Source organism: Triticum urartu, chromosome 1A, assembly GCF_056163025.1.
Source record: "Triticum urartu cultivar PI428250 chromosome 1A, HENAU_Tu73, whole genome shotgun sequence".
Lineage (NCBI taxonomy): Eukaryota > Viridiplantae > Streptophyta > Magnoliopsida > Poales > Poaceae > Triticum > Triticum urartu.
In genome coordinates, this window is record NC_141873.1 from 34,911,305 (window position 1) to 34,939,195 (window position 27,891).

General features: G+C 44.1%; 1 protein-coding gene across 1 annotated transcript; it reads right to left on the reverse strand.

Moving 5' to 3' along the window:
* Window positions 1–18,516: 18,516 nt before the first annotated feature.
* On the reverse strand, window positions 18,517–26,818 carry LOC125545608 (meiotic drive suppressor JIEYAO-like). The gene is made up of 8 exons (XM_048709649.2): window positions 26,648–26,818; window positions 26,469–26,543; window positions 25,776–26,291; window positions 25,087–25,434; window positions 19,762–19,871; window positions 19,618–19,667; window positions 19,456–19,517; window positions 18,517–19,008 (listed from the first exon to the last, which is right to left on the reverse strand). Exons 1-8 carry the CDS (start codon window positions 26,816–26,818, stop codon window positions 18,517–18,519), a joined length of 1,824 nt encoding a protein of 607 aa, XP_048565606.2.
* Window positions 26,819–27,891: the final 1,073 nt, after the last annotated feature.

Sequence of the window (27,891 nt, forward strand, 5' to 3'; positions counted from 1 at the left end):
CGGTAAAAAATGCTCTTAACTCTGTGATATGTAGCCCTATTTCCAGAGTGTCCTCCCACTGGTGAACTATGTAGTGCCATCAGTAGCTTGTTCCTGAGGTTTGGCAGGTTTCCTACATATATCTTTCCCTTATATCTGATAATTCCAGCATGCAGTGTATAATCACTGCTGGCAGCACCATTTCCTAGCAGTAAGTTTTCCAACAGTAATTTACTGTTAGGGTCTATTTGGTAGCTTTCTACCAATTCTTCTGGCCACTTTGGAGTCACAACAGATAATGTCATACAACTAGGAAGGGCCCTTGAAAGAGCAGTTGCACTCTATTGTGAACTCCTTTTTTGTATTGAATTGTGAAATTAAACTCCAGTAATTTCATCATCAATTTATGTTGCACTCCCTCTGTAATCTTTTGATCAGTAATAAACTTCAGGGACTGTTGATTAGTCTTGATTGACAGATCATTTCCCAACATATAGTGTCTCCATCTCTTCAAAGCTTCTAGGATAGCCAGGGCCTCTTTCTCATATGTAGACAGGGCTGCATTTCTAGGAGAGAGAGCAGAGCTGTAGTAAGAAATAGGTCTGCCTTGTTGCATTTAGGCAACTCCTATAACCCTGCCAGAAGCATCAATTTCGAGCACAAACGGCTGAGAAAATTTTGGTAGGGCTAATATTGGAGCAGATATCAAAGCTTGATGTAATTATTTGAAGGCTTTATCCTTCTCTAGTTGCCAAGAAAACTGACCTTTCTTCAACACATCATGCAATGGTCTATCATACCATATCCCTTGATAAATCTTCTATAATAACTAGCCAAACCTAAAAAACTTCTGAGTTTAGTAACATTATCAGGAGTTAGCCATTTGGCAATTGCAGAAATTTTCTTGGGATCAGTAGCCACCCCTTCAGCAGAGATAACATGTCCCAAATATTCAACAAGTTTCATAGCAAAAACACATTTGGATAGTTTAGCAAACAGATAATGTTCTCTCAAAGTGTCCATTACTATTCTGATATGTTCCAAATATTCCTTGAGATCCTTGTTGTAGATGATTATATCATCAAAGAATACTAAAAAAATCTCAGATAAGGGCCAAAGATAGTATTCATAAGCTCTTGGAATGTGTCAGGGGCATTGGATCACCCAAATGGCATAACCAGGTATTCAAAATGCCCCAAATATGTTCTAAAAGCAGTTTTATGTATATCTTCTGGACTCGTTCTTATTTGATGATACCCTGTTCTTAAATCTAGTTTGGAGAAGTACTTTGCTCCATGCAATTCATCCAGAAAATCTTCTATGACAGGAATAGGAAAATTATTTCTGATAGTCAGGGAATTTAGTTTTCTGAAATCGGTGCAAAGCCTCATAGATCCATCTTTCTTTTTAACCAATATCACAGGGGCTACATAAGGACTTTGGATGTGTCTTATCAAGTGAGCAGCTAATAATTTCTTTATCTGGTCTTCCATTTCTTGCTTCTGATGCTGGGGAACTCTATAAGGTCTCACTCGAGGAGGAGTTGCACCAACCACTAAGGTCATTTTGTGATCCAATGCTCTATGAGGAGGAAGAGCATTTGGTTCTTCAAACAAATTTGCATACTCCAATAAAAGTTTTTGTACTTGTGGAGGTGTTTTGAAATATTCTGGTGCATCCATCAAGATTTATGTACTTGCAACAAGAACACTTCCACTCCTTTATATAATAGCTTGTTCATTTTCTCTGATGGAACTTCTATGATGTTCTCAGATTTAATAAACATAGAAGCTATTACAGTTTGTTGTCCTTGAACAGTAAAACTGAATTTGTTTGCTGGAATATCAAAAGCAATTGGACTGACAGCAATAAACTAATCGTACCCCAGTATAGCATCATGACTGGGTAGTGATTGTTGGAAATATGCCCTAGAGGCAATAATAAAAGCATTATTATTATATTTCCTTGTTCATGATAATTGTCTTTATTCATGCTATAATTGTGTTATCCGGAAATCGTAACGCATGTGTGAATAACAGACACCAACATGTCCCTAGTAAGCCTCTAGTTGACTAGCTCGTTGATCGACAGATAGTCATGGTTTCCTGACTATGGACATTGGATGTCATTGGTAACGAGATCACATCATTAGGAGAATGATGTGATGGACAAGACCCAATCCTAAACATAGCATAAAGATCGTATAGTTTGTTTGCTAGAGTTTTTCCAATGTCAAGTATCTTTTCCTTAGACCATGAGATCGTGTAACTCCCGGATACCGTAGGAGTGCTTTGGGTATACCAAACGTCACAACGTAACTGGGTGACTATAAAGGTAGACTACGGGTATCTCCGGAAGTGTCTGTTGGGTTGACACGGATCAAGACTGGGATTTGTCACTCCGTATGATGGAGAGGTATCACTGGGCCCACTCGGTAATGCATCATCACAATGAGCTCAAAGTGACCAAGTGTCTGGTCACGGGATCATGCATTACGGTACGAGTAAAGTGACTTGCCGGTAACGAGATTGAACGAGGTATTGGGATACCGACGATCGAATCTCGGGCAAGTAACATACCGATTGACAAACGGAATTGTATACAGGGTTGCTTGAATCCTCGACATCGTGGTTCATCCGATGAGATCATCGAGGAGCATGTGGGAGCCAACATGGGTATCCAGATCCCGCAGTTGGTTATTGACCGGAGAGTCGTCTCGGTCATGTCTACATGTCTCCCGAACCCGTAGGTTCTACACACTTAAGGTTCAGTGATGCTAGGGTTGTAGGGATATGTATATGCAGTAACCTGAATGTTGTTCGGAGTCCCGGATGAGATCCCGGACGTCACGAGGAGTTCCGTTATGGTCCAGAGGTAAAGAATTATATATAGGAAGTGCTATTTCGGTCATCGGGACAAGTTTCGGCGTCACCCGTATTGTACCGGGACCACCGGAAGGGTCCCGGGGGTCCACCGGGTGGGGCCACCTGCCCCGGGGGGCCACATGGGCTGTAGGGGGTGCGCCTTGGCCTACATGGGCCAAGGGCACCAGCCCCAAGAGGCCCATGCGCCTAGGGTTTCAAGAAGGAAGAGTCCCACAAGGGGAAGGCATCCCCTAGGTGCCTTGGGGGGGAGGGAATACTCCCTTGGCCGCCGCCCCCTAGGAGATTGGATCTCCTAGGGCCGGCGCCCCCCCTTGGGCTCCCTATATATAGTGGGGGAAGGAGGGCCTCTCAACCAAGCCTTTGGTGCCTCCCTCTCCCTCTCCAATACCTCCTCCTCCATAGAGCTTAGCGAAGCCCTGCCGGAGTACTGCAGCTCCACCACCAGCACGCCGTCGTGCTGCTGCTGGAACCATCTTCCTCAACCTCTCCTCTCCCCTTGCTGGATCAAGAAGGAGGAGACGTTATGCTGACCGTACGTGTGTTGAACACGGAGGTGCCGTCCATTCGGCGCTAGGATCTCCGGTGATTTGGATCACGTCGTGTACGACTACCTCATCCCCGTTCTTTGAACGCTTCTGATCGCGATCTACAAAGGTATGTAGATGCATCCGATCACTCGTTACTAGATGAACTCATAGATGGATCTTGGTGAAACCGTAGGAAAATTTTTGTTTTCTGCAACGTTCCCCAACAGTGGCATCATGAGCTAGGTCTATGCGTAGTTCTTCTTGCGCGAGTAGAACACAATTTGTTGTGGGCGTAGATGTTGTCAACTTTCTTGCCGCTACTAGTCTTATCTTGCTTCAACGGTATTGTGGGATGAAGCGGCCCGGACCAACCTTACACGTACGCTTACGTGAGACCGGTTCCACCGACTAACATGCACAAGTTGCATAAGGTGGCTGGCGGGTGTCTGTCTCTTCCACTTTAGTTGGAGCGGATTCGATGAAAAGGGTCCTTATGAAGGGTAAATAGAAGTTGAAAAATCACGTTGTGGCTTTAACGTAGGTAAGAAAACGTTCTTGCTAGAACCCTATTTCAGCCACGTAAAACTTGCAACAACAATTAGAGGACGTCTAACTTGTTTTTGCAGCAAGTGCTTTGTGATATGATATGGCCAAAGTTGTGATGAATGATGAATGATATATATGTGATGTATGAGATGTTCATGCTATTGTAATAGGAATCACGACTTGCATGTCGATGAGTATGACAACCGGCAGGAGCCATAGGAGTTGTCTTTATTTTTGTATGACCTGCGTGTCATTGAGAAACGCCATGTAAATTACTTTACTTTATTGCTAAACGCGTTAGCCATAGTAGTAGAAGTAATAGTTGGCGAGCAACTTCATGGAGACACGATGATGGAGATCATGATGATGGAGATCATGATGATGGAGATCATGGTGTCATGCCGGTGACAAGATGATCATGGAGCCCCAAGATGGAGATCAAAGGAGCTATGTGATATTGGCCATATCATGTCACTAATATTATTTGATTGCATGTGATGTTTATCATGTTTTGCATCTTGTTTGCTTAGAACGACGGTAGTAAATAAGATGATCCCTCATAATAATTTCAAGAAAGTGTTCCCCCTAACTGTGCACCGTTGTGACAGTTCGTTGTTTCGAAGCACCACGTGATGATCGGGTGTGATAGATTCTAACGTTCACATACAACGGGTGTAAGACAGATTTACACATGCAAACACTTAGGTTGACTTGACGAGCCTAGCATGTGTACAGACATGGCCTCGGAACACAGAAGACCGAAAGGTCGAGCATGAGTCGTATAGAAGATACGATCAACATGAAGATGTTCACCGACGTTGACTAGTCCGTCTCACGTGATGATCGGACACGGCCTAGTTGACTCGAATCATGTTATACTTAGATGACTAGAAGAGGGATGTCTATCTAAGTGGGAGTTCATTGAATAATTTGATTAGATGAACTTAATTATCATGAACTTAGTCTAAAATCTTTACAATATGTCTTGTAGATCAAATGACCAACGTTGTCCTCAACTTCAACGCGTTCCTAGAGAAAACCAAGCTGAAAGACGATGGCAGCAACTATACGGACTGGGTCCGGAACCTGAGGATCATCCTCATAGCTGCCAAGAAAGATTATGTCCTACAAGCACCGCTAGGTGACCCGCCTGTCCCACAGAACCAAGACGTTATGAACGCTTGGCAGACACATGCTGATGACTACTCCCTCGTTCAGTGCGGCATGCTTTACAGCTTAGAGCCGGGGCTCCAAAAGCATTTTGAGAGACATGGAGCATATGAGATGTTCGAAGAGCTGAAAATGGTTTTTCAAGCTCATGCCCGGATCGAGAGATATGAAGTCTCCGACAAGTTCTTCAGCTGTAAGATGGAGGAAAATAGTTCTGTCAGTGAGCACATACTCACTATGTCTGGGTTACATAACCGCTTGACTCAGCTGGGAGTTAATCTCCCGGATGACGCGGTCATTGACAGAATCCTCCAGTCGCTTCCACCAAGCTACAAGAGCTTTGTGATGAACTTCAATATGCAGGGGATGGAAAAGACCATACCTGAGGTATTTGCAATGCTGAAATCAGCAGAGGTAGAAGTCAAGAAAGAACATCAAGTGTTAATGGTGAATAAAACCACTAAGTTCAAGAAAGGCAAGGGTAAAAAGAACTTCAAGAAGGACGGCAAGGGAGTTGCCGCGCCCGGTAAGCAAGCTGCCGGGAAGAAGCCAAAGAATGGACCCAAGCCCGAGACTGAGTGCTTTTATTGCAAGGGAAGTGGTCACTGGAAGCGGAACTGCCCCAAATACTTAGCGGACAAGAAGGCCGGCAAAACAAAAGGTATATGTGATATACATGTAATTGATGTGTACCTTACCAGAACTCGTAGTAGCTCTTGGGTATTTGATACCGGTGCAGTTGCTCACATTTGAAACTCAAAGCAGGAGCTACGGAATAAGCGGAGACTGGCGAAGGATGAGGTGACGATGCGCGTCGGGAATGGTTCCAAGGTCGATGTGATCGCCGTCAGCACGCTGCCTCTACATTTACCTACAGGATTAGTTTTAAACCTCAATAATTGTTATTTAGTGCTAGCTTTGAGCATGAACATTGTATCGGGATCTCGTTTAATTCGAGATGGCTACTCATTTAAATCCGAGAATAATGGTTGTTCTATTTATATGAGAGATATGTTTTATGGTCATGCTCCGATGGTGAATGGTTTATTCTTAATGAATCTCGAGGGTAATGCTACACATGTTCATAGTGTGAATACCAAAAGATGTAAGGTTGATAATGATAGTCTCACATACTTGTGGCACTGCCGCCTTGGTCACATAGGTGTCAAACGCATGAAGAAGCTCCATGCAGATGGAATTTTAGAGTCTCTTGATTACGAATAATTTGACACGTGCGAACCATGCCTCATCGGTAAAATGACCAAGACTCCGTTCTCAGGAACAATGGAGCGAGCAACCAACTTATTGGAAATCATACATACTGATGTGTGCGGTCCAATGAGCGTTGAGGCTCGCGGTGGCTATCGTTATGTTCTCACTCTCACTGATGACTTGAGTAGATATGGGTATGTCTACTTAATGAAACACAAGTCTGAAACCTTTGAAAAGTTCAAGGAATTTCAGAGTGAGGTTGAGAATCAACGTGACAGGAAAATCAAGTTCCTACGATCAGATCGTGGAGGAGAATACTTGAGTCACGAATTTGGCACACACTTAAGAAAATGTGGAATAGTTTCACAACTCATGCCGCCTGGAACACCTCAGCGTAATGGTGTGTCCGAACATCGTAATCGCACTCTATTAGATATGGTGCGATCTATGATGTCTCTTACCGATTTACCGCTATCTTTTTGCGGCTATGCTTTAGAGACTGCCGCATTCACTTTAAATTGGGCTCCGTCGAAATCCGTTGAGACGACACCGTTTGAATTATGGTTTGGGAAGAAACCTAAGCTGTCGTTTCTAAAAGTTTGGGGATGCGATGCTTATGTCAAGAAACTTCAACCTGAAAAGCTCGAACCCAAGTCAGAAAAATGCGTCTTCATAGGATACCCTAAAGAAACTGTTGGGTATACCTTCTACCTCAGATCCGAAGGAAAGATCTTTGTTGCCAAGAATGGATACTTTCTAGAGAAGGAGTTTCTCTCGAAAGAAGTAAGTGGGAGGAAAGTAGAACTTGATGAAGTATTACCTCTTGAACCGGAAAATGGCGCAACTCAAGAAAATGTTCCTGAGGTGCCTGCACCGACTGGAGAGGAAGTTAATGATGATGATCATGAAACTTCAGATCAAGTTGCTACTGAACTTCGAAGGTCCACAAGGACACGTTCCGCACCAGAGTGGTATGGCAACCCTGTCTTGGAAATCATGTTGTTAGACAACGGTGAACCTTCGAACTATGAAGAAGCGATGGCGGGCCCGGATTCCGACAAATGGCTAGAAGCCATGAAATCCGAGATAGGATCCATGTATGAAAACGAAGTATGGACTTTGACTGACTTGCCCGATGATCGGCGAGCCATAGAAAATAAATGGATCTTTAAGAAGAAGACAGACGCGGATGGTAATGTGACCATCTATAAAGCTCGGCTCGTCGCTAAGGGTTATCGACAAGTTCAAGGGGTTTACTACGATGAGACTTTCTCACCGGTAGCGAAGCTAAAGTCCGTCCGAATCATGTTAGCAATTGCCGCATTCTATGATTATGAGATATGGCAAATGGACGTCAAAACGGCATTCCTTAATGGTTTCCTTAAGGAAGAATTGTATATGATGCAGCCGGAAGGTTTTGTCGATCCTAAGAATGCTGACAAGGTGTGCAAGCTCCAACGCTCGATTTATGGGCTGGTGCAAGCATCTCAGAGTTGGAACATTCGCTTTGATGAGATGATCAAAGTGTTTGGGTTTAAGCAGACTTATGGAGAAGCCTGCGTTTACAAGAAAGTGAGTGGGAGCTCTGTAGCATTTCTCATATTATATGTAGATGACATACTTTTGATGGGAAATGATATAGAACTCTTGGACAGCATTAAGGCCTACTTGAATAAAAGTTTTTCAATGAAGGACCTTGGTGAAGCTGCTTATATATTAGGCATCAAGATCTATAGAGATAGATCAAGACTCCTCATAGGTCTTTCACAAAGCACATACCTTGATAAGATATTGAAGAAGTTCAATATGGATCAATCTAAGAAGGGGTTCTTGCCTGTGTTACAAGGTATGAAATTGAGCTCAGCTCAATGTCCGACCACGGCAGAAGATATAGAAGAGATGAGTGTCATCCCCTATGCCTCAGCCATAGGTTCTATTATGTATGCCATGCTGTGTACCAGACCTGATGTAAACCTTGCCGTAAGTTTGGTAGGAAGGTACCAAAGTAATCCCGGCAAGGAACACTGGACAGCGGTCAAGAATATCCTGAAGTACCTGAAAAGGACTAAGGAAATGTTTCTCGTTTATGGAGGTGACAAAGAGCTCGTCGTAAAGGGTTGCGTCGATGCTAGCTTCGACACGGATCTGGATGACTCTAAGTCACAAACCGGATACGTGTATATTTTGAATGGTGGGGCAGTAAGCTGGTGCAGTTGCAAGCAAAGCGTCGTGGCGGGATCTACATGTGAAGCGGAGTACATGGCAGCCTCGGAGGCAGCACATGAAGCAATTTGGGTGAAGGAGTTCATCACCGACCTAGGAGTCATACCCAATGCATCAGGGCCAATCAAACTCTTTTGTGACAACACTGGAGCTATTGCACTTGCCAAGAAGCCTAGGTTTCACAAGAAGACAAGGCACATCAAGCGTCGCTTCAACTCCATTCGTGAAAATGTTCAAGATGGAGACATAGAGATTTGTAAAATACATACGGACCTGAATGTAGCAGATCCGTTGACTAAACCTCTCCCTAGGGCAAAATACATACGGACCTGAATGTACCAGAATTCCATGGGTGTTCGATTCATCACAATGTAACTGGATTATTGACTCTAGTGCAAGTGGGAGACTGTTGGAAATATGCCCTAGAGGCAATAATAAAAGCATTATTATTATATTTCCTTGTTCATGATAATTGTCTTTATTCATGCTATAATTGTGTTATCCAGAAATCGTAATACATGTGTGAATAACAGACACCAACATGTCCCTAGTAAGCCTCTAGTTGACTAGCTCGCTGATCGACAGATAGTCATGGTTTCCTGACTATGGACATTGGATGTCATTGGTAACGAGATCACATCATTAGGAGAATGATGTGATGGACAAGACCCAATCCTAAACATAGCATAAAGATCGTATAGTTCGTTTGCTAGAGTTTTTCCAATGTCAAGTATCTTTTCCTTAGACCATGAGATCGTGTAACTCTCGAATACCGTAGGAGTGCTTTGGGTATACCAAACGTCACAATGTAACTGGATGACTATAAAGGTAGACTACGGGTATCTCCGAAAGTGTCTGTTAGGTTGACACGGATCAAGACTGGGATTTGTCACTCCGTATGACGGAGAGGTATCATTGGGCCCACTCGGTAATGCATCATCATAATGAGCTCAAAGTGACCAAGTGTCTGGTCACGGGATCATGCATTACGGTACGAGTAAAGTGACTTGCCGGTAACGAGATTGAACGAGGTATTGGGATACCGACGATCGAATCTCGGGCAAGTAACATACCGATTGACAAAGGGAATTGTATACAGGGTTGCTTGAATCCTCGACATCGTGGTTCATCCGATGAGATCATCGAGGAGCATGTGGGAGCCAACATGGGTATCCAGATCCCGCAGTTGGTTATTGACCGGAGAGTCGTCTCGGTCATGTCTACATGTCTCCCGAACCCGTAGGGTCTACACACTTAAGGTTCAGTGATGCTAGGGTTGTAGGGATATGTATATGCAGTAACCTGAATGTTGTTCGGAGTCCCGGATGAGATCCCGGACGTCACGAGGAGTTCCGGAATGGTCCAGAGGTAAAGAATTATATATAGGAAGTGCTATTTCGGCCATCGGGACAAGTTTCGGGGTCACCGGTATTGTACCGGGACCACCGGAAGGGTCCCGGGGGTCCACCGGGTGGGGCCACCTGCCCCGGGGGGCCACATGGGCTGTAGGGGGTGCGCCTTGGCCTACATGGGCCAAGGGCACCAGCCCCAAGAGGCCCATGCGCCTAGGGTTTCAAGAAGGAAGAGTCCCACAAGGGGAAGGCACCCCCTAGGTGCCTTGGGGGGGAGGGAATCCTCCCTTGGCCGCCGCCCCCCTAGGAGATTGGATCTCCTAGGGCCGGCCCCCCCCCTTGGGCTCCCTATATATAGTGGGGGAAGGAGGGCCTCTCAACCAAGCCTTTGGTGCCTCCCTCTCCCTCTCCAATACCTCCTCCTCCTCCATAGAGCTTAGCGAAGCCCTGCCGGAGTACTGCAGCTCCACCACCACCACGCCGTCGTGCTGCTGCTGGAGCCATCTTCCTCAACCTCTCCTCTCCCCTTGCTGGATCAAGAAGGAGGAGACGTTACGCTGACCGTACGTGTGTTGAACACGGAGGTGCCGTCCGTTCGGCGCTAGGATCTCCGGTGATTTGGATCACGTCGTGTACGACTACCTCATCCCCGTTCTTTGAACGCTTCCCTTGCGATCTACAAAGGTATGTAGATGCATCCGATCACTCGTTGCTAGATGAACTCATAGATGGATCTTGGTGAAACCGTAGGAAATTTTTTGTTTTCTGCAACGTTCCCCAACAGAGATAACACTCTAAAGTTGTGAGATAATTTCATTTTCCCTAACTGAAACTCACATTGAGGACTACTGCAGTGGACAAAAATGTACCTCCTCAAGCAACAGCAATAACTGTAGGCTTCACTGGTACACTACTAGGGAAAACCTTATACACAGAACTTTAGCAGTAGCGCGGGTCAAAAAAGCACGCTGGTGCTAAGTAGCAGTAGCGCGCTTGTGCAAACCGCGCTACAGATAAAGTTCTAGCAGTAGTGCACCTGATTCTAAACTCGCTACTACTAAAATTCCCATGGCTTAGCCGATAGGCTACACATAGTAGTAGTGATCTATATCGAAGCGTGCTACCGCTACTTGCTTTGTAGCAGCACGTTTACGCTGAAAGGAGCTACTGCTAAAGGATATAAAATTAAATGGAAAGCAAATAGAAAAATAAATGAAAATGAAAGAAATAGAAGAAGGTGAAAGGAAAAGAATAAAATGAAAAGAAAAATAAATGAAAAAGGGGGAAAAAAGAGAAAGGAGTAGCAGTAGCGCGTATTGCAGAACGCGTTGTAGCTAACTTAGCAATAGCGCACTTTCTGGAATGTGCTACTGCTACTTCTGACTTAACCACGGGGTTCGTCCTTCCCCACGGCCACTTCCCCCAAATCCAACTCCTCCGCTCTCGCCGCCACCGTTGCTCGTCAGCCTCCGCGCGCTCTCCGCACACCCTCGACGCCGCCCCCGACCCCGGATTCGACGCTGCCCCGGACGCCGCCCCCGATACCGACCTCGACGCCGCCCTCCGCCGCGCGCCCGAGCCCTGACCCCGACCTCGACGCCGCCTGCCCCTCCCTTGCCGCAGGCACCCGAGGTGAGCACGCCTGCTCCTCCCTATCCCCTACCTCTGCCTAGGGTTCTTCAAATTTTAGTTGCATCAAATTAGTTAGGGTTCATGTAAGGGTGGAAACGAATCGGATGCGGATGTTATCAGATGCGGATGCGGCTCAAATTAGTTAGGGTTCATGTAAGGATGGAAACGAATCAAATTTCTAAGATGAATCATAAAACGAGTAAAATTTGACCACTTATTTCAGTTTTAAGTTGGATAATTGGAATATTCGCTACCACTTTCCACACCCTAGGTTCATCAAATTAGATGGTAATTAGGGCAGTAGTTCCTAGGTACTAATTAGTTAGTAAGAACTAGGTACTAATTAGGTACTAGTTTATTTATATTTATATTAAGTTTATTTTTAGTAAGAACTAGTTGAATTAATAGAATTAGTTGAAGATGTCACATTTGTTGTTATTTTTTTAGTTAAAGCAATTTTTCCCGCATCGACGTCGATGCATATCCCGTATCCTCGTCGTCAACTCGGCGGAGGATGCCTGCTTGACCAGATGGGCCATGTCTGGGATTGGGCTCCGCCGGGCTGGTACTGGGAGGCGCTACCTACCGGGGCGCAGCTTGGTGAGGAGTCAGCCCGTCGTTGACCCGAACCTTCTTTGGTGGCGGTTGCATGGGCCAGTGACGGTCGAGAGGCTTGAAGACCCCGCGGAGGTGGTACGTCACGTGTCAGCGAGGAGGACGCGCACGTCCGTCGCTACTTGTTTGCGCTGGAGCACAGGTTCTCCAATACCTGGCAGGTTCTCCAGGGATCTCATTGGAGCTATGATCCTGCGATGGTTCCTTCTCTTTGGATGTCCACCGCCCGCGCTGATACCCGTCGTTCGCTAGGGTTTTAGTTGTATTAGTGATGTTATATGTATGATACTATTCGGGATGTATTAGTGATAATATTTGATGATGTACGGACGCAAGAGATGATTTACTTTTGCTTATTGAATGCATGCTAATTTGAATACTTATTTATTTTATGATTTGATTTTGCTTATTGAATGCTCATGACAATATGAGTCCTATAAGATATTTTGAAACGTATATCTTTTGTTGCTCAAATAGGATATGTGCTTGCCCAAGTGGCCGGTCATGTTTGCATGTTACACCTCCGAGTGGCCTATGTTTTGCCGGAGTGTAGATTCATTTCTGTTCTGGCAAATTTCAGGCGCTCGATATGTCCTATTTTAGCAAAGGTCATGCCAGAATATGTAGGAAATATCGAGTGCCCCGGATTTGTGTGTTGAGTATCCTGGTAGTTGTCTTCGATCAATTTTCAATTAATGTTTCAACTATGAACATAGGAAATGACTGACGACGAAAAGGTTTTCGGTATTTGCAAATACTGCGAAGACGAGTGCGGCCTGTGCGACAGAATCTTCCTAGATGGTGATAGGCGCTTCAGCATCAAGCTGGATGAGAACTTCGAAGTGGATACAGTAAGTCACAACGACAAGTATTTTTTCGTAATTAAGCATGACATCTGCTTCATTTTCTTCAACTTATAATTTAATTTTTTTACTATTCTACTAGCGTATCCCCTGCCATGCAAGAGTTTTTGTCTTGGATAAGATAGGTTTCAGTCCTATGAAAACTACTATGATGGTAATGAGAGTTTACTTGAAGACCGAGCATGGTTGTATTTTCCACGCAAAATTATACAACGCAGACACCTTAACCTATTTTGGATGCAAAACTTGGCAAGCACTATGCAGGACTTATGCATTTGAGCCTGATATGGTTATCACCTTAGATATTCGTCCGGAAGGTTTCATTGCTAAGTATGTTACTATACGATGTTCTTCAACAGGGACTCCCGATGAATGTTGTGCCTCATTGGATGGAGACTAAAGGTCGCATGAGAATTGTTAGCTTACGGCCAAGATATCCTACAATGCACTTTAGTGCATACAAGATCTCTAATAGCGAGGAATGCTTAATAGTGAAAGACTGGAGCAAAATTGTGAACGATCGCAGAGAAGTACTAGGGGGCAGCAATCAGAAATGCAGCCCATGATTAGGAGACAGGTTCATTTGCATGCTCCAACTTGATGAAGTAGGAGTGCTACACATGTTTTATGTTATTTTACCTTAGAGATAACAGCAGGAGTGATTAATTAGCTAGATAGAAATGAGTTTGAAGATGATGATGCGCTACACTATGACTATGATGATTACATAGCTAATGTTGGTGGTAATGACTATGATGATTATTATTAGCTAGTGTTGGTGGTGATTAGATAGCTACCGCAGCTAGTGTTGATGGCGATTAGCTAGCTAGAATGAGTTTGAAGATGATGATGTGCTACACTATGACTATGATGGTTAAATAACTACTGTTGGTGGTAATGACTATGATGATGGTTACATAGCTTGTGCTGGCGGATTAGATTCAAGTGGAGGCAACATGTGGTGCACATCGAAAGTACTACTAGTCCAAACTAGATCAAGTTTGGATTAGTAGTACACTTTTGACGTGCACCACATATTGCCTCCACTTGAACCCAATCCACATTTATTTGACACACTGTTATGGACATAATGATATAAACCTCATAATTGGTATTATACCAAAATTTATATAATGGCGTATTAATATACTGAAAATAAAAAAATGAAAAAATAATACTAGTAGCGATGGACAGGAAACACGCTGCTACTAACTAGATTAGCAGCAGCGCATTATAGAACAAACGTTGCGGCTATGAGTCTTAGCAGTAGCGCACATCGTACACGCTACTGCTAAGTAATAGCTGTAGCACCTTATTAGTAGCGCGGTTACCCGTGCTACTACTACTAGGGTTTTCCCTATTAGTGGTACTAATTGGCAATTAGATTTAATTGCAAATTCATGATTGAGAAATGAAGAAGTACTACAATAATCTAGTAAAGTTATAGATCATTTTCCATTGATATGTATAACCACAGTAGGTGCTGGCACTGGTAGCTGCTGGCCCATAGCAAATGCCGAAATAAACATACTCCCTCCTTCCATCTATATAGGGCCTAATGCGTTTTTTGAGGCTAACTTTGACCAAACATTAGAGCAATAATATATGACATGCAACTTACACAAAGCACACCGTTGAATTCGTGTGTGAAAGGAGCTTTCAATGATATAATTTTCACATTGTGCATGTCATGTACTATTAATCTTGTCAATAGTCAAATGCGGTCTTAAAAAATGAATTAGGCCCTATATAGATGGAAGGAGGGAGTAGCATGTTCTTCCTCTGCAACAACTTCAGTTTGTTGTGGATTTGTTTCCTCATTGTCCTGAAGTATATGCTCATCATTCTCCTGTTGCATAAGATGTACACCGGGAACTAACTTGCATTTGTGTCCATGCATCCATTTATCTTCACACCTCCAACATTCTCCCACTTTTCTAATTTTCGGATTATTGGTATTACTCACTTCAGCATGTCTGATTGGTAGTTGTGGTGCAGTGGTATATGGTATAGATGTAGATTGTTTCACTGAATTCCCAGCTGGAAATTTTTGATAGAAATTTGCATAAGGAACACCTTGTTTTTTAGGTACAGAAGTGATAGGTGGATAGCAAGGTTCAATGTCTTTGGCCAACCAGTATGCATCTGTCAGAGTTTGAGGTCTCAATGGCCTGATTTGAAACTTGATGCCCTCTCTGAGCCCATTGACATAACATCTGACAAACCACAACTCACTGAGCTCAGGATTTTCTTCATGCACATCTGCCATCAGATATTCAAAGAGCTTTGTGTATTCAGACACAGAAGTATTTAACTGTTTAACTGAATTGAATTTTTCAGTTAAATCATAAGACCCTTGCTCTGAGAATCTTTTGATGAGCTCAGCACAAAACTGTTTCCAAGTTAATTGTATCTTGAGCAAACCTAATCTCCTCAACCAAACATCAGCCTCTGGTGCTGCAGACATTTGAAAATACTTGTTACACTGCCTAATCCATCCTACTGGATCCTCTCCTTGAAGGCATATCCTATTTGGCGCTTACGCACCGGTTCACCAACGAGCACCTGCAGGTGTTTCTTATTAGGCCGACCCATTCCGTTGCTTTTTTTTCCTATTTTCTTTAAACGCAAAATGTGTGCGTCGACGGGGATTCGAACACGCGTCCCATTTAGGCACGCGCCCGTGACTGAACAATTAGCTTGTTTTTCTCTTTTTTTACTTTGTTCTACAGTTCAGTTTTTTATTCTTTTTCCTTTTTTTCTCATCTTTCTTTGTTTTCTTTAGTGCGCAGTTTTTTATAAATTCGGTGAACTTTTTTCAGAATCAATGAACTTATTTTCAGAATCAATGAACTTATTTTCAAATTCGATGAACTTCTTTTAAATTGGATGAACTTTTTTCGAAATTCGATGAACTTTTTCAAATTTGATGAACTTTTTTTCAAATTCGATGAACTTTTTTTAAAAATGATGAACTTTCTTTCAATGTGATGAACTTTTTAAAAATATTGATGAAATTGTTTTTAAATTCATGAAGTTTTTTCTCAAATCTGTGAACTTTATTCAATTTTCTTGAACTCTTTTTGTTTCACGTGAACTTTTTCAAATCTGTGAACTTTTTTCAAACTCACGAATTTTTCTTAAATTAGTGATCTTTTTTAAATTTCATGAACAATTTTCATTATTTGTGATTTTTTTAATACGTGAGCCTTTTCTATTTTGAAAAAATTCGCAAACTTTTTATTAATATGTGAACTTTCATTTTTTGGAACCACGCAGCTCTGTCCTTAAATACTGTCGAGGCAGTACCGGCCACAAGTGCTAGGTAATTTTTACTGGTTAGCCAAGCGGGTGTAGAAAGCAAAGGCGTGAGTTCGAATTCTGGTGCTGCAACCTATTTTAGGATTTTTTGTCCACTGGCGTTACACATTCGTGGGCCGGCCTAGCAAGGCGCTGCTGCGAGCGCCAGTTGGTTAGTTGGCGCTGAAGGCGCGGAGTAGGAGCTCCCCTCCTAGAAACCTAGGGAAGTCCATCTTTGGTCCTTTAGTCAGTGATTTCATGATCTGGGCCTGCATGTCTTGTTCATAAGTCTTGAAATATCCTTGCCATAGTTGCCTGTCCTTGTTTGGCTGGTAAAACTTGTTGAAAACAGGGGCGTGACCTGCCTCCCTTGCAGTTACAGGAGTACCCACAACACTAAGATTATCAGCTCTTTGCTGATTATCATACCCAGGAGGAATAGGAGGTCGTTGAACTCTGATGGGGGGTAAATTTTGCAGATGTAATTCTTCTGCTTGTCGAGTTTTCTCCCTTTCTAGTTCCAACTGTTTCCTGAGAGCATCGTTTCTGGCCTGCTGATCTGGGATTTGTTCCTGTTGCAGAGTGGGAGAATGTACCACATGACTAGTACTAGGCTGATCTGGGCCCGATGGTGCCTGGGCATTTGGCTAAGCAATTGATTTCAAAACTGCACTTATAGTAGAGAGCTCTTTGCCCAAATCCAGTACTGCCTTCTCAATTCCCCCAACTTGGAGAGAGGTCTCACCTTGTTTGGAACTGATGGACCGAACGTCTTCTTGCAACTTGGATACTTCCAATCGCATCATAGAACTGTCCTTCTAAAGAACACCAAAGTCATCTCGCAGAGAGAGAACTTCTTGAAGATCCGCCTCATCGATCGTCTTCGCGCGACCCATCTCCTTGATCTCAGGTAAGGGCGAGGAATTTTACCCTGGAACACCAGCAACCTTTCCCTCACCTCAGATCCAGCCGCCGCCACGATCCACGCCTCCAAAAGCACACGGATCAGCGCTCGGACGCGGAATTTTACCGATCGAACAGAGTATCGATCAACCGCCCCTGCTCTACCGATTTGTGCCCTAATTCTCACTGCCACATGCGCCTCCACACCGCCTCAACCCCGCTGCCGTATAACAGCACCGCCGAAAACGAAGAAGGGTGGGAAAAGGGTGGGCATCACCAATCTATGGGGAAATTTCTGTCACCCTCATACGCCTCCGCCGAGAATCGCTGGCATCTAATACCAATTTGTCAGGACCTACTAGCAATTCAGAAACATGAAGGGGGAATTTAGTGTTTGGCTATGGCGAATCGCCTCGGTCCTATATAGATATTGTATAGAGTTTTAGCCCAGCCCAGAGGCAAATGATTCACAGAACTCGTCATATCCAGCTCCGACTGTTATATAGGCGAGAAATTGACGGCTCGCGACGAGCGACAGTAGCTGTCTTCAGGCCTGACACCAAGGTTAGGGTAGCACTGGCCGCTAAGCTATTTTGGCATAAACCAAGGTCGTCGGCGGAAGAAGCGCTCCTAGCGGCGCCTTTCTTTCTCCTCTTCCAAGAAAGAAATCTTACAAGAAAGAAAGTTCCTTTCTCCTAGCGGCGAACACAGGAATTCAAGACTGGAGGAATTCAAGAATTAGCAAACACGGGATGTACTCCGCAGCAGCATTACAAACAGTACAAGCACACAAGTCTTTGTTACATAGTATTCCCTCTGTAAAGAAATGTAAGAGTGTTTAGATCACTAAAGTAGTTATCTAAACGCTCTTATATTTGTTTACGGAGGGAGTACTTAGGTAGGTGCCTTGCACTAGCTAGCGTGGGTCTGCCAGGCATGGCACATTTTAATTTAGGACATCAGTACTTCATCATGACTCTGAACAAGGTTACGTCATGCGCAAAACAATCATCCGACCTTGAGACAAAAGCATGCACAGGACGATATGATAGATAACTTGATGGCAGGAAGATGATGACCCAACCATCACCGCCGCGACCTGCATGCGCAAACAAAAAACACGACCATAAGATGACTGACTGGCGCATACATAACCGGGGGCTAATCTGCAGATGCTTCGATTTGTTCAGACCTAAGGTGCATCAGATGACCATATATATGTACGTTCCCTAGCTCGAGACCATCCATGCTCACAAATTTGAACAAGAAAACCAGCATTCAAGGTGGCCTTACCTTTCTATACTACTCCTCATGCCTTCTTCAACACTTTGAGCAGCATCAATGCCGCTGTACCAAACAGCCTTCTTCCGGGTTGAGGATTCACTCCTGTACCAATCACCATCCTGGGCTGATAATTAACCGCTGTACTAAACAGCCTTCTGGATTGCCTTCTCTGTTGTTGCTTCATGTATTTTGGTATATCAGCGAGCGGTATTGTAGTAAACAGCTCACCGGGCTTGCTACTATATACCACCATGGGAAATCGGCCCATCACGCCGTGACCTGCAGCAGCAGACCCATCCTCGACGGTTTCCTTCTTCGAAGCTGTCTCACCATCCAAGCCTTGAGTAGGTTTCTTCCAAGCCATCTCGAGATCCAAGCATTCAGAAGGACGTGCCCATTTGTGGGGGATGATGATCTTGACTTTAGACCGGGCAGATAACACTGATCTCCACCATGGGAAGAAGCTTCTCCTGGCGAGTTTGAGCTCCCATCGTCTTGGTTTTCTCTTTCTTGTGGCCTGGCTCGAACATCAAAACAACATCTGAATGTTAGAAACCTCAAAACATCAAACAGTGAAACCTGCCAGCAGCACTGCCTTGGAATATTACATAATGTGATTATGGAGAATGTAATGTCACTAAACCTACACATAATTTAGTTTAATGAGTGAGATTTTATTGACTGAAGGTACAACAAACCACAAAGCATCTTTAACTAACACGTTAAGCTTCTGAATGACTATGCTGCATGAGATTTGCTAGTACATCTACATTCTAGGATTGGCTGCGTTGTGTCACCAATCCAATCGTATTTTAGCATGAGAGAGAGAAGCAGTAAGACAGAATTTTATCACAGATTGGATAGCTCTTCAGTGTCAGATAATTCAGCTTGAATAATCCAAATTCTATGTAGTCATCAAAATCAAACAAATAAATCTTCGGAGATGATGTTTTCGTATATTTACCTTATTCACTACTGTCTGTAGATAATCCATTTCTAGAGCTTCCCTGTTTGTGTCACTTTCCCCTGATTTTCATCGTATCATATCCAACAAAAAATATTTAGGGTTATTTTTTCCCCTCACAGCTTAAAAGAAATGCTTCAATCAATACACACAGATACGTACCAGATTTGTTAGGTACATCCTCACTGGACAACACATCCTCATAGGGGCAGCTTCAAGAACAAGTTGAAGAAATAATTAAATAAAGATCATATCAGTTGTGTATGTAACTATGTATACAAAACATAGTCCTTGACCAAAACGTACAGGTTTCCAATTTCTGTCCATTCACTAGTAGGACAAAAACCATTATCCTTGAGAATCGACGAGACACGTTCAATGACCTCCAAATGGGGCACCTGCATGAAATACGGCACCTGCACGACCATTTTAACTTATGAGATATATGTCATGAGCACCATGAATCATGACGACTGAGATACGACAGAAAGAATTGTTTGCAGTGGTAACAGTATATTAATATAATACAAGTGGAAAGGCCACAGAAAAACTTAAGAACACTAATAACATTGTAGAATGGATGTATTTTTTATGACATCAATACATGTACAGAACACATGTTTTGTCTTAGTTATTTGGGTTAATTAGATATACGGCATTATTTTGTTTAGTTTCCCAAATTTGCCCCAATTGTTTAGTTTTGGCTTTTAAAAGAGTGGTGTGTTCATATTGTCCACGCCATCTAACTGAAAGTAACAGCCTAGACAGGTTTCATCACATGTGAAGCTGTGAATCACTGATTGCCCAGAGTTTGTGTAAACTAGACAAGACTTATTTTTCCGAAGAAACCAGCAGGCGCTCTGCCTCTTCATTACAAAAGGAAGTTGCTATACACACCTGCACTTAGATGGCTTGCAGACTACTCCAAAAAGGAAGGGACCGCCTATGTTGTCTCAACATAGCCCGTCCCAAGCCCGGGTAAAGGAGGAGGGTTGTGATAGGCTTGGCGAGCCAACGTAAAAACTCAGCCACTCTTATGGAGATGAAACCCGAAAGATTTTCGTTGGGGCGTAACCCTCTCAGCGACGCGCTACATCGGAACCCGGGTGTGGTGGAAAATGGGCAAGGGCCGGGCCGTCACCTCCAAGGTGGCGCGCTGTATCTTGATCCGGATACGGTGGCAAGTGAGCGAGGATCGGGTCGTCGCATCCTTAGTGGCGCGCTACATCGACGCCCGGATGTAGTGGAAAATGGGCAAGGGTCTTCGCATTTGACTCGACGAGTGCGAAGGGTAAGGAAGCTAGCCGAGGCTAGGAGGATTCGCTTAGGTAGCTGGAACGTAGGGTCTCTGACAGGGAAGCTTCGGGAGCTAGTTGATGCAGTGGTGAGGAGAGATGTTGATATCCTTTGCGTCCAAGAAACCAAATGAAGAGGACAGAAGGCGAAGGAGGTGGAGGATACCGGCTTCAAGCTATGGTACACAGGGACGGCTGCAAACAGAAATGGCGTAGGCATCTTGATCAACAAGAGCCTCGAGTATGGAGTGGTAGACATCAAGAGACGTGGGGACCGGATTATCCTGGTCAAGCTGGTAGTTGAGGACTTGGTTCTCAATGTTATCAGCGCGTATGCCCCGCAAGTAGGCCACAATGAGAACATTAAGAGGGAGTTCTGGGAAGGCCTGGAAGACATGGTTAGGAGTGTACCGATTGGTGAGAAGCTCTTCATAGGAGGAGACCTCAATGGCCATGTGGGTACATCTAACACAGGTTTTGAAGGGGCGCACGGGGGCTTTGGCTATGGCATCAGGAATCAAGAAGGAGAAGATGTCTTAAGCTTTGCTCTAGCCTACAACATGATTGTAGCTAACACCCTCTTTAGAAAGAGAGAATCACATCTGGTGACTTTTAGTAGTGGCCACACTCTAGTCAGATTGATTTCATCCTCTCGAGAAGAGAAGATAGGCGTGCGTGCCTAGACTGTAAGGTGATACCTGGAGAGAGTGTTGCACCCCAGCATAAGCTGGTGGTTGCTGACTTCCGCTTCGGATTCGTGTCCAGCGGGATAAGCGTGCCAAAGTCGCTAGAACGAAGTGGTGGAAGCTCAAGGGGGAGGTAGCTCTAGCGTTCAAGGAGAGGGTCATTAAGGAGGGCCCTTGGGAGGAAGGAGGAGATGCGAACAATGTGTGGACGAAGATGGCGACTTGCATTCGTAAAGTGGCCTCGGAGGAGCTTGGAGTGTCCAGGGGAAGGAGAAGCGAAGATAAGGATACCTGGTGGTGGAATGATGATGTCCAGAAGGCGATTAAAGAGAAGAAAGATTGCTTCAAACGCCTATACCTGGATAGGAGTGCAGACAACATAGAGAAGTACAAGATGGCGAAGAAGGCCGCAAAGCGAGCTGTTGGTGAAGCAAGGGGTCGGGCATATGAGGATCTCTACCAACGGTTAGGCACGAAGGAAGGTGAAAGGGACATCTATAAGATGGCCAAGATCTGAGAGAGGAAGACGATGGATATTGGCCAAGTCAAATGCATCAAGGACGGAGCAGGCCAACTCTTGGTGAAGGGCAACGAGATTAAGCATAGATGGCGGGAGTACTTCGACAAGCTGTTCAATGGGGAGAATGAGAGTTCTACCATTGAACTGGACGACTCCTTTGATGAGACCAGCATGCGTTTTGTGCGGCGAATCCAGGAGTCTGAGGTCAAGGAGGCTTTAAAAAGGATGAAAGGAGGCAAGGCGATGGGCCCTGATTGTATCCCCATTGAGGTGTGGAAAGGTCTCGGGGACATAGCGATAGTATGGCTAACCAAGCTTTTCAACCTCATTTTTCGGGCAAACAAGATGCCAGAAGAATGGAGACGGAGTATATTAGTACCAATCTTCAAGAACAAGGGGGATGTTCAAAGTTGTACTAATTACCGTGGAATTAAGCTGATGAGCCATACAATAGAACTATGGGAGAGTCATTGATCACCGCTTAAGAAGAATGACAAGCATGACCAAAAATCAGTTTGGTTTCATGCCTGGGAGGTCGACCATGGAAGCCATTTTCTTGGTACGACAACTTATGGAGAGATATAGGGAGCAAAAGAAGGACTTGCATATGGTGTTCATTGACTTGGAGAAGGCCTATGATAAGATACCGCGGAATGTCATGTGGTGGGCCTTGGAGAAACACAAAGTCCCAGCAAAGTACATTACCCTCATCAAGGACATGTACGATAATGTTGTGACAAGTGTTCGAACAAGTGATGTCGACACTGATGACTTCCCGATTAAGATAGGACTGCATCAGGGGTCAGCTTTGAGCCCTTATCTTTTTGCATTGGTGATGGATGAGGTCACAAGGGATATACAAGGAGATATCCCATGGTGTATGCTCTTTGCGGATGATGTGGTGCTAGTTGACGATAGTCAGACGGGGGTAAATAGGAAGTTAGAGTTATGGAGACAAACCTTGGAATCGAAAGGGTTTAGGCTTAGTAGAACTAAAACCGAGTACATGATGTGCGGTTTCAGTACTACTAGGTGTGAGGAGGAGGTTAGCCTTGATGGCCAGGTGGTACCTCAAAAGGACACCTTTCGGTATTTGGGTCAATGCTGCAGGAGGATGGGGGTATTGATGAAGATGTGAACCATCGAATCTAAGCCGGATGGATAAAGTGGCGCCAAGCTTCTGGCATTCTCTGTGACAAGAGAGTGCCACAAAAGCTAAAAGGCAAGTTCTACAGGACGGCGGTTCGACCCGCAATGTTGTATGGCGCTGAGTGTTGGCCGACTAAAAGGCGACATATTCAACAGTTAGGTGTGGCGGAGATGCGTATGTTGAGATGGATGTGTGGCCACACGAGGAAGGATCGAGTCCGGAATGATGATATACGAGATAGAGTTGGGGTAGCACCAATTGAAGAGAAGCTTGTCCAACATCGTCTGAGATGGTTTGGGCATATTCAGCGTAGGCCTCCAGAAGCTCCGGTGCATAGTGGACGGCTAAAGCGTGCGGAGAATGTCAAGAGAGGGCGGGGTAGACCGAATTTGACATGGGAGGAGTCCGTTAAGAGAGACCTGGAGGATTGGAGTATCACCAAAGAGCTAGCTATGGACAGGGGTGCGTGGAAGCTTGCTATCCATGTGCCAGAGCCATGAGTTGGTTGCGAGATTTTATGGGTTTCACCTCTAGCCTACCCCAACTTGTTTGGGACTAAAGGCTTTGTTGTTGTCCTTTTTTTGGACAATGAGCTTTGTAAGCTATTGTCTGTCCTTGGCAACTTTATTTTTGTAACAAATCTCCTACTCCTATTTGTTTCAACTTTTAGTATATATTGAGTTCACTCCTCCCCTGTTGTTCTTATTCCAACAGAAATTGAACAAAAGCCTATGAAATAGCAAGATGAGCATACAATTATTTATTTGATCACTATATGTGCCAAGCATCTACAAATTAGTACCTCTGTCCTGGTTTATAAGTCCCCTTTGTATTTTGTGCCAAATTTTAACGAGAGATTTAACTAACACAATGTTAATGCATGTCACAAAAAATTATATCGTTGGATTCGTATTCAAACATAGTTTTTAATTATATTATTTTTTATGACATGCATTAACATTTTGTTAGTAAAATTTAAGGTCAAACTCTGGCAGTTGGCACACAATACAAAGAGGACTAATAAACCAGGACGGAGGTAATATATCAAGAGCAATGACACTAGCAGATGTTCTCTACTCATGCACCATGAACAATAACATTTAGCACAATGCAAGATACTCCCTCCGTCCGAAAATACTTGTCATCAAAATGGATAAAAAGAGATTTATCTAGAAGACTAGAACTAAAATACGTCTAGATACATCCCCTTTTGTCTATTTTTTGATGACAAGTATTTCTGGACGGAGGGAGTAACAATTAGCTCCTATGGAAAACGTGACGCTGATTTTCGTAACTTCAGTGCGATGCTAACAGTAGGTTTCAATGTATTACTAGCATATTAACAGAAGGTAGTGGAATACTCTTTCACTGGTATAGCGTGCATGTCAACTACAAGGCACCCATGGAGACTTCCATCAATCTCAAGATCTGCCACCTCAGTGTCTCGGATGTACTCAAAGGGGTAGGGTGTGCATGCGTACATTCATAGGAGTGAGTGTGTGTCTGCGTCTGTACTGTGTTCCTAAAAAACATATAACAAACCAAATACACCCCTGACAGCCAAAGCTGCACAACTGCCTAGGCACCCCAAATACACCGATGAACAAAACTGTAAGAGGAAGCGCCTATGCAGCGCTAGGCGAACACCAGCTGCATCAACCACACTTAACGCTAATTTGGACCACGATTCTCAAAACGAGAAGTTTTCGTGGAGGGACTCAAAATGAACTTCATATTTTCAAAGTCATTTTACAAACTGTATTTACTGCCAATGACCCCAAACAAATCTTACATTCTTGACTGAGCCTATAATAAGTAGATACATTACAAATTTTGTTCAGTGTTTCTAGAAAAATAATATTGATCAGATAATGCAGGAATTACCAAAGAGCCAATGCTTATACCTCACCAACATATACAATTTTTTGTAAAACAGAGAAAATCGAGGAATTATAACTGCAAGCACCAACAGAATGATACCTCTAGATGCTTCTGAATGTATGAATCAAGACCTTCACCAGCTTTGGAAATTACATGAACGAGCATCAATGCCATATTATTAAGCTTTATCCTTGCCTCCACTTGCTGACCCTTCTCAGACTGCAAAGCAATATTGTTGTTCCAAATACGGTCACAGATAATAGCAAGCCCATCTGGCTTACTATCTCCATTTCTCTTGCGAGAAGTTCCCATGCGTATCTGCTCTTGAGCTGCCATGAGCAAAACGGCTGTCTCGGCAAGCTTTCCCTCTTTTATGTAATTCCACAGCTCATCCAATAGATTATCTGTGTATTTTGCAATCAGCCGAGTCGTATCCAAGAAGATCTTCTGCAAAAATCACCAGCACAGACCAAAAACTGAGTCTTTTAGAATTTATTTATAGGTAAGACTGTAGTGCTGATTAACTTAAAACTATGTTCTCAACAACAATCTTAATAAAACCACAACCTTATTTTCTTCGTTAAGAACAAAATAGAGTTTGTTTTCTCTCAACAAAGAGTCAAAGGCTAAAAAATGTCACTACAGCACAGAAAACAATTCCGACTATGAAAAATGGAGATTTAGGGATTTAAGGTTCCTTTAGTATTATTGCTACGTCAGTTACTTATAAGTATGTGACTTTGCTATGCTGGAGTAGTAAATTGTTAAGGGGTGGATGTGAGACAAACCATTTCAGGTAGGCACAGAAGATGGATGAGCTTGAAGATAAAGTTGGCATCTGCCTCACTGTAATCCCGATGCTCGTGGTTAGGAAACAGACTGTCTTCCAGATACTTATGCATACACGTGTTCTCGACTGCAACATGGAGTGGGAGAAGGCCCTCGATGACCTCAGCACCGGCTGTGCGTAGATTGGCGGACGCGCCGTGGCGGACGAGCAACTGAATCATGTCAACCGAAAAAAATTCAGCAGCTCGGTGGAGGGGATAGTACCCATACTGGTTCATGCAGTTGGGACCGGCTCGGCACCCATCAAGCTCAGGTGCCTGGCCCTCCAAGACAATTTTGACACATTTCACCGCATTTTGTGAAATCATATGGTTCAAAGCCTCTGGGGTGATGATCGAACCCCATCGCATGCCCTGCCCATTCCTCTCCATATAGCTGAGAAAGCGCCGGACGCTATCCTTATCCAGGATGGGTGCCAAATGGTGCACTTTATCATGGAAGAGATGATTCACCTCCTAATCAGGATCAAAAGAGGTGAAAGGAAATCAGTTATCCGATTAGCAAAGCAAAATGAAATAAGCAGTGCACTATAGGACAACAAAACAAAAATGTTGCATAAGTAGCGCACACAAAAAATACTGCAGGGGAAAAAGTAAATAACCAAATGATTTTTTTTTTCAAATGCAGAGAACCTTAGGGATGCGTTCTGGGAAGATTATACTGGATGCTCTGAGGGCACCAAGTGCAGCTTCTTTCTCACGTGACCACTGCAAAGAGAGGGAGAGGGCGTCAAGAGCTATACTAGGGAAAGCAAACATGATAAGATAGAAATGCCATAAAGTTAAAAAAGAAAGTTGGTTAATTATTGCACCTTAGCTACTAAACGGATAGAGTCACTTAAGCTATATTCAACAGCAGGAGGGCCTGGAGGAGGATACGGAGGATTCCATGGATCGTATTCAGCCATGCTTGATCCATCAGTACTGGTAGTATCTTCATGACATGTGGTTTTCACTGCCTCCTCCTTGTGTGTTTTATCCATTGCTGCCGAACTGGCCTGGAATTCCAGATCCACTGTTTGTTTGTGTAACGTCCTCGATGCGGCTATAGCTCCCACGTGTCGAGGCACGACTTAGAGACATAACCGCATTGAAAGCAATGTTGCAAGTTAGGCAATCATCACAACATCCCATGTAATATATGATAAAAGGGGGAGATACATAGTTGGCTTACACTCGCCACGTCACATCAGAGTACATAAATAACATCCATCATACAAACACTCATGGCCCGACTACGGCGCCAAAATAGAAGAAAACCCAACATGCGACAAGGCCCTGAATCGAACCCCAACTAGGCACCACTACTGATCATCGGGAAAGGAAACATAATAACGCTGAGAGTCCTCGTCGAACTCCCACTTGAGCTCGTACTCGTCACCTGGAGCGTAATCACCTGGACCTGCATCTGGAGTTGTAGTATCTGTGAGCCACAGGGACTCAGCAATCTCGCACCCTCGCGATCAAGACTATTTAAGCTTATAGGAATGGATAAGGCAAATATATGTGGAGCTGCAGTAAGCGACTAGCATGTATGATGGCTAACTTATCCGCAAAAGAGAGCGAGAAGAGGAGGCAAAGCACGAGCGAGAATCTACAGGAACAACCTGCGCAAGCATTACTCCAACACCGTGTCCACTTCCCGGACTCCGCCGAGAAGAGGCCATCACCGCAACACACTCAGTTGATTCATTTTAATTAATTAAGGTTTAAGTTATCTACAACCGGACATTAACAAATTCTCATCTGCCCATAACCGCGGGCACGACTTTCGAAAGTTCAATCCCTGCAGGGGAGTCCCAACTTAGCCCATGACAAGCTCTCACGGTCAACGAAGGAATAGACCTCCACCCGAGACACACCGATCAGACTCGGTAACCCGGTACAACAAGACAATTCGACAGGTTAAAATAAGACCAGCAACACCGCCCGAATGTGCCGACAAATCCCGATAGGAGCTGCACATATCTCTTTCTCAGGGCACACTCAGATTGTCCTAGGTACGGGTAGGCCAGCCCAGAGTTGCCCCTGGTAGCCACCGGTAGCTGACAGGTGG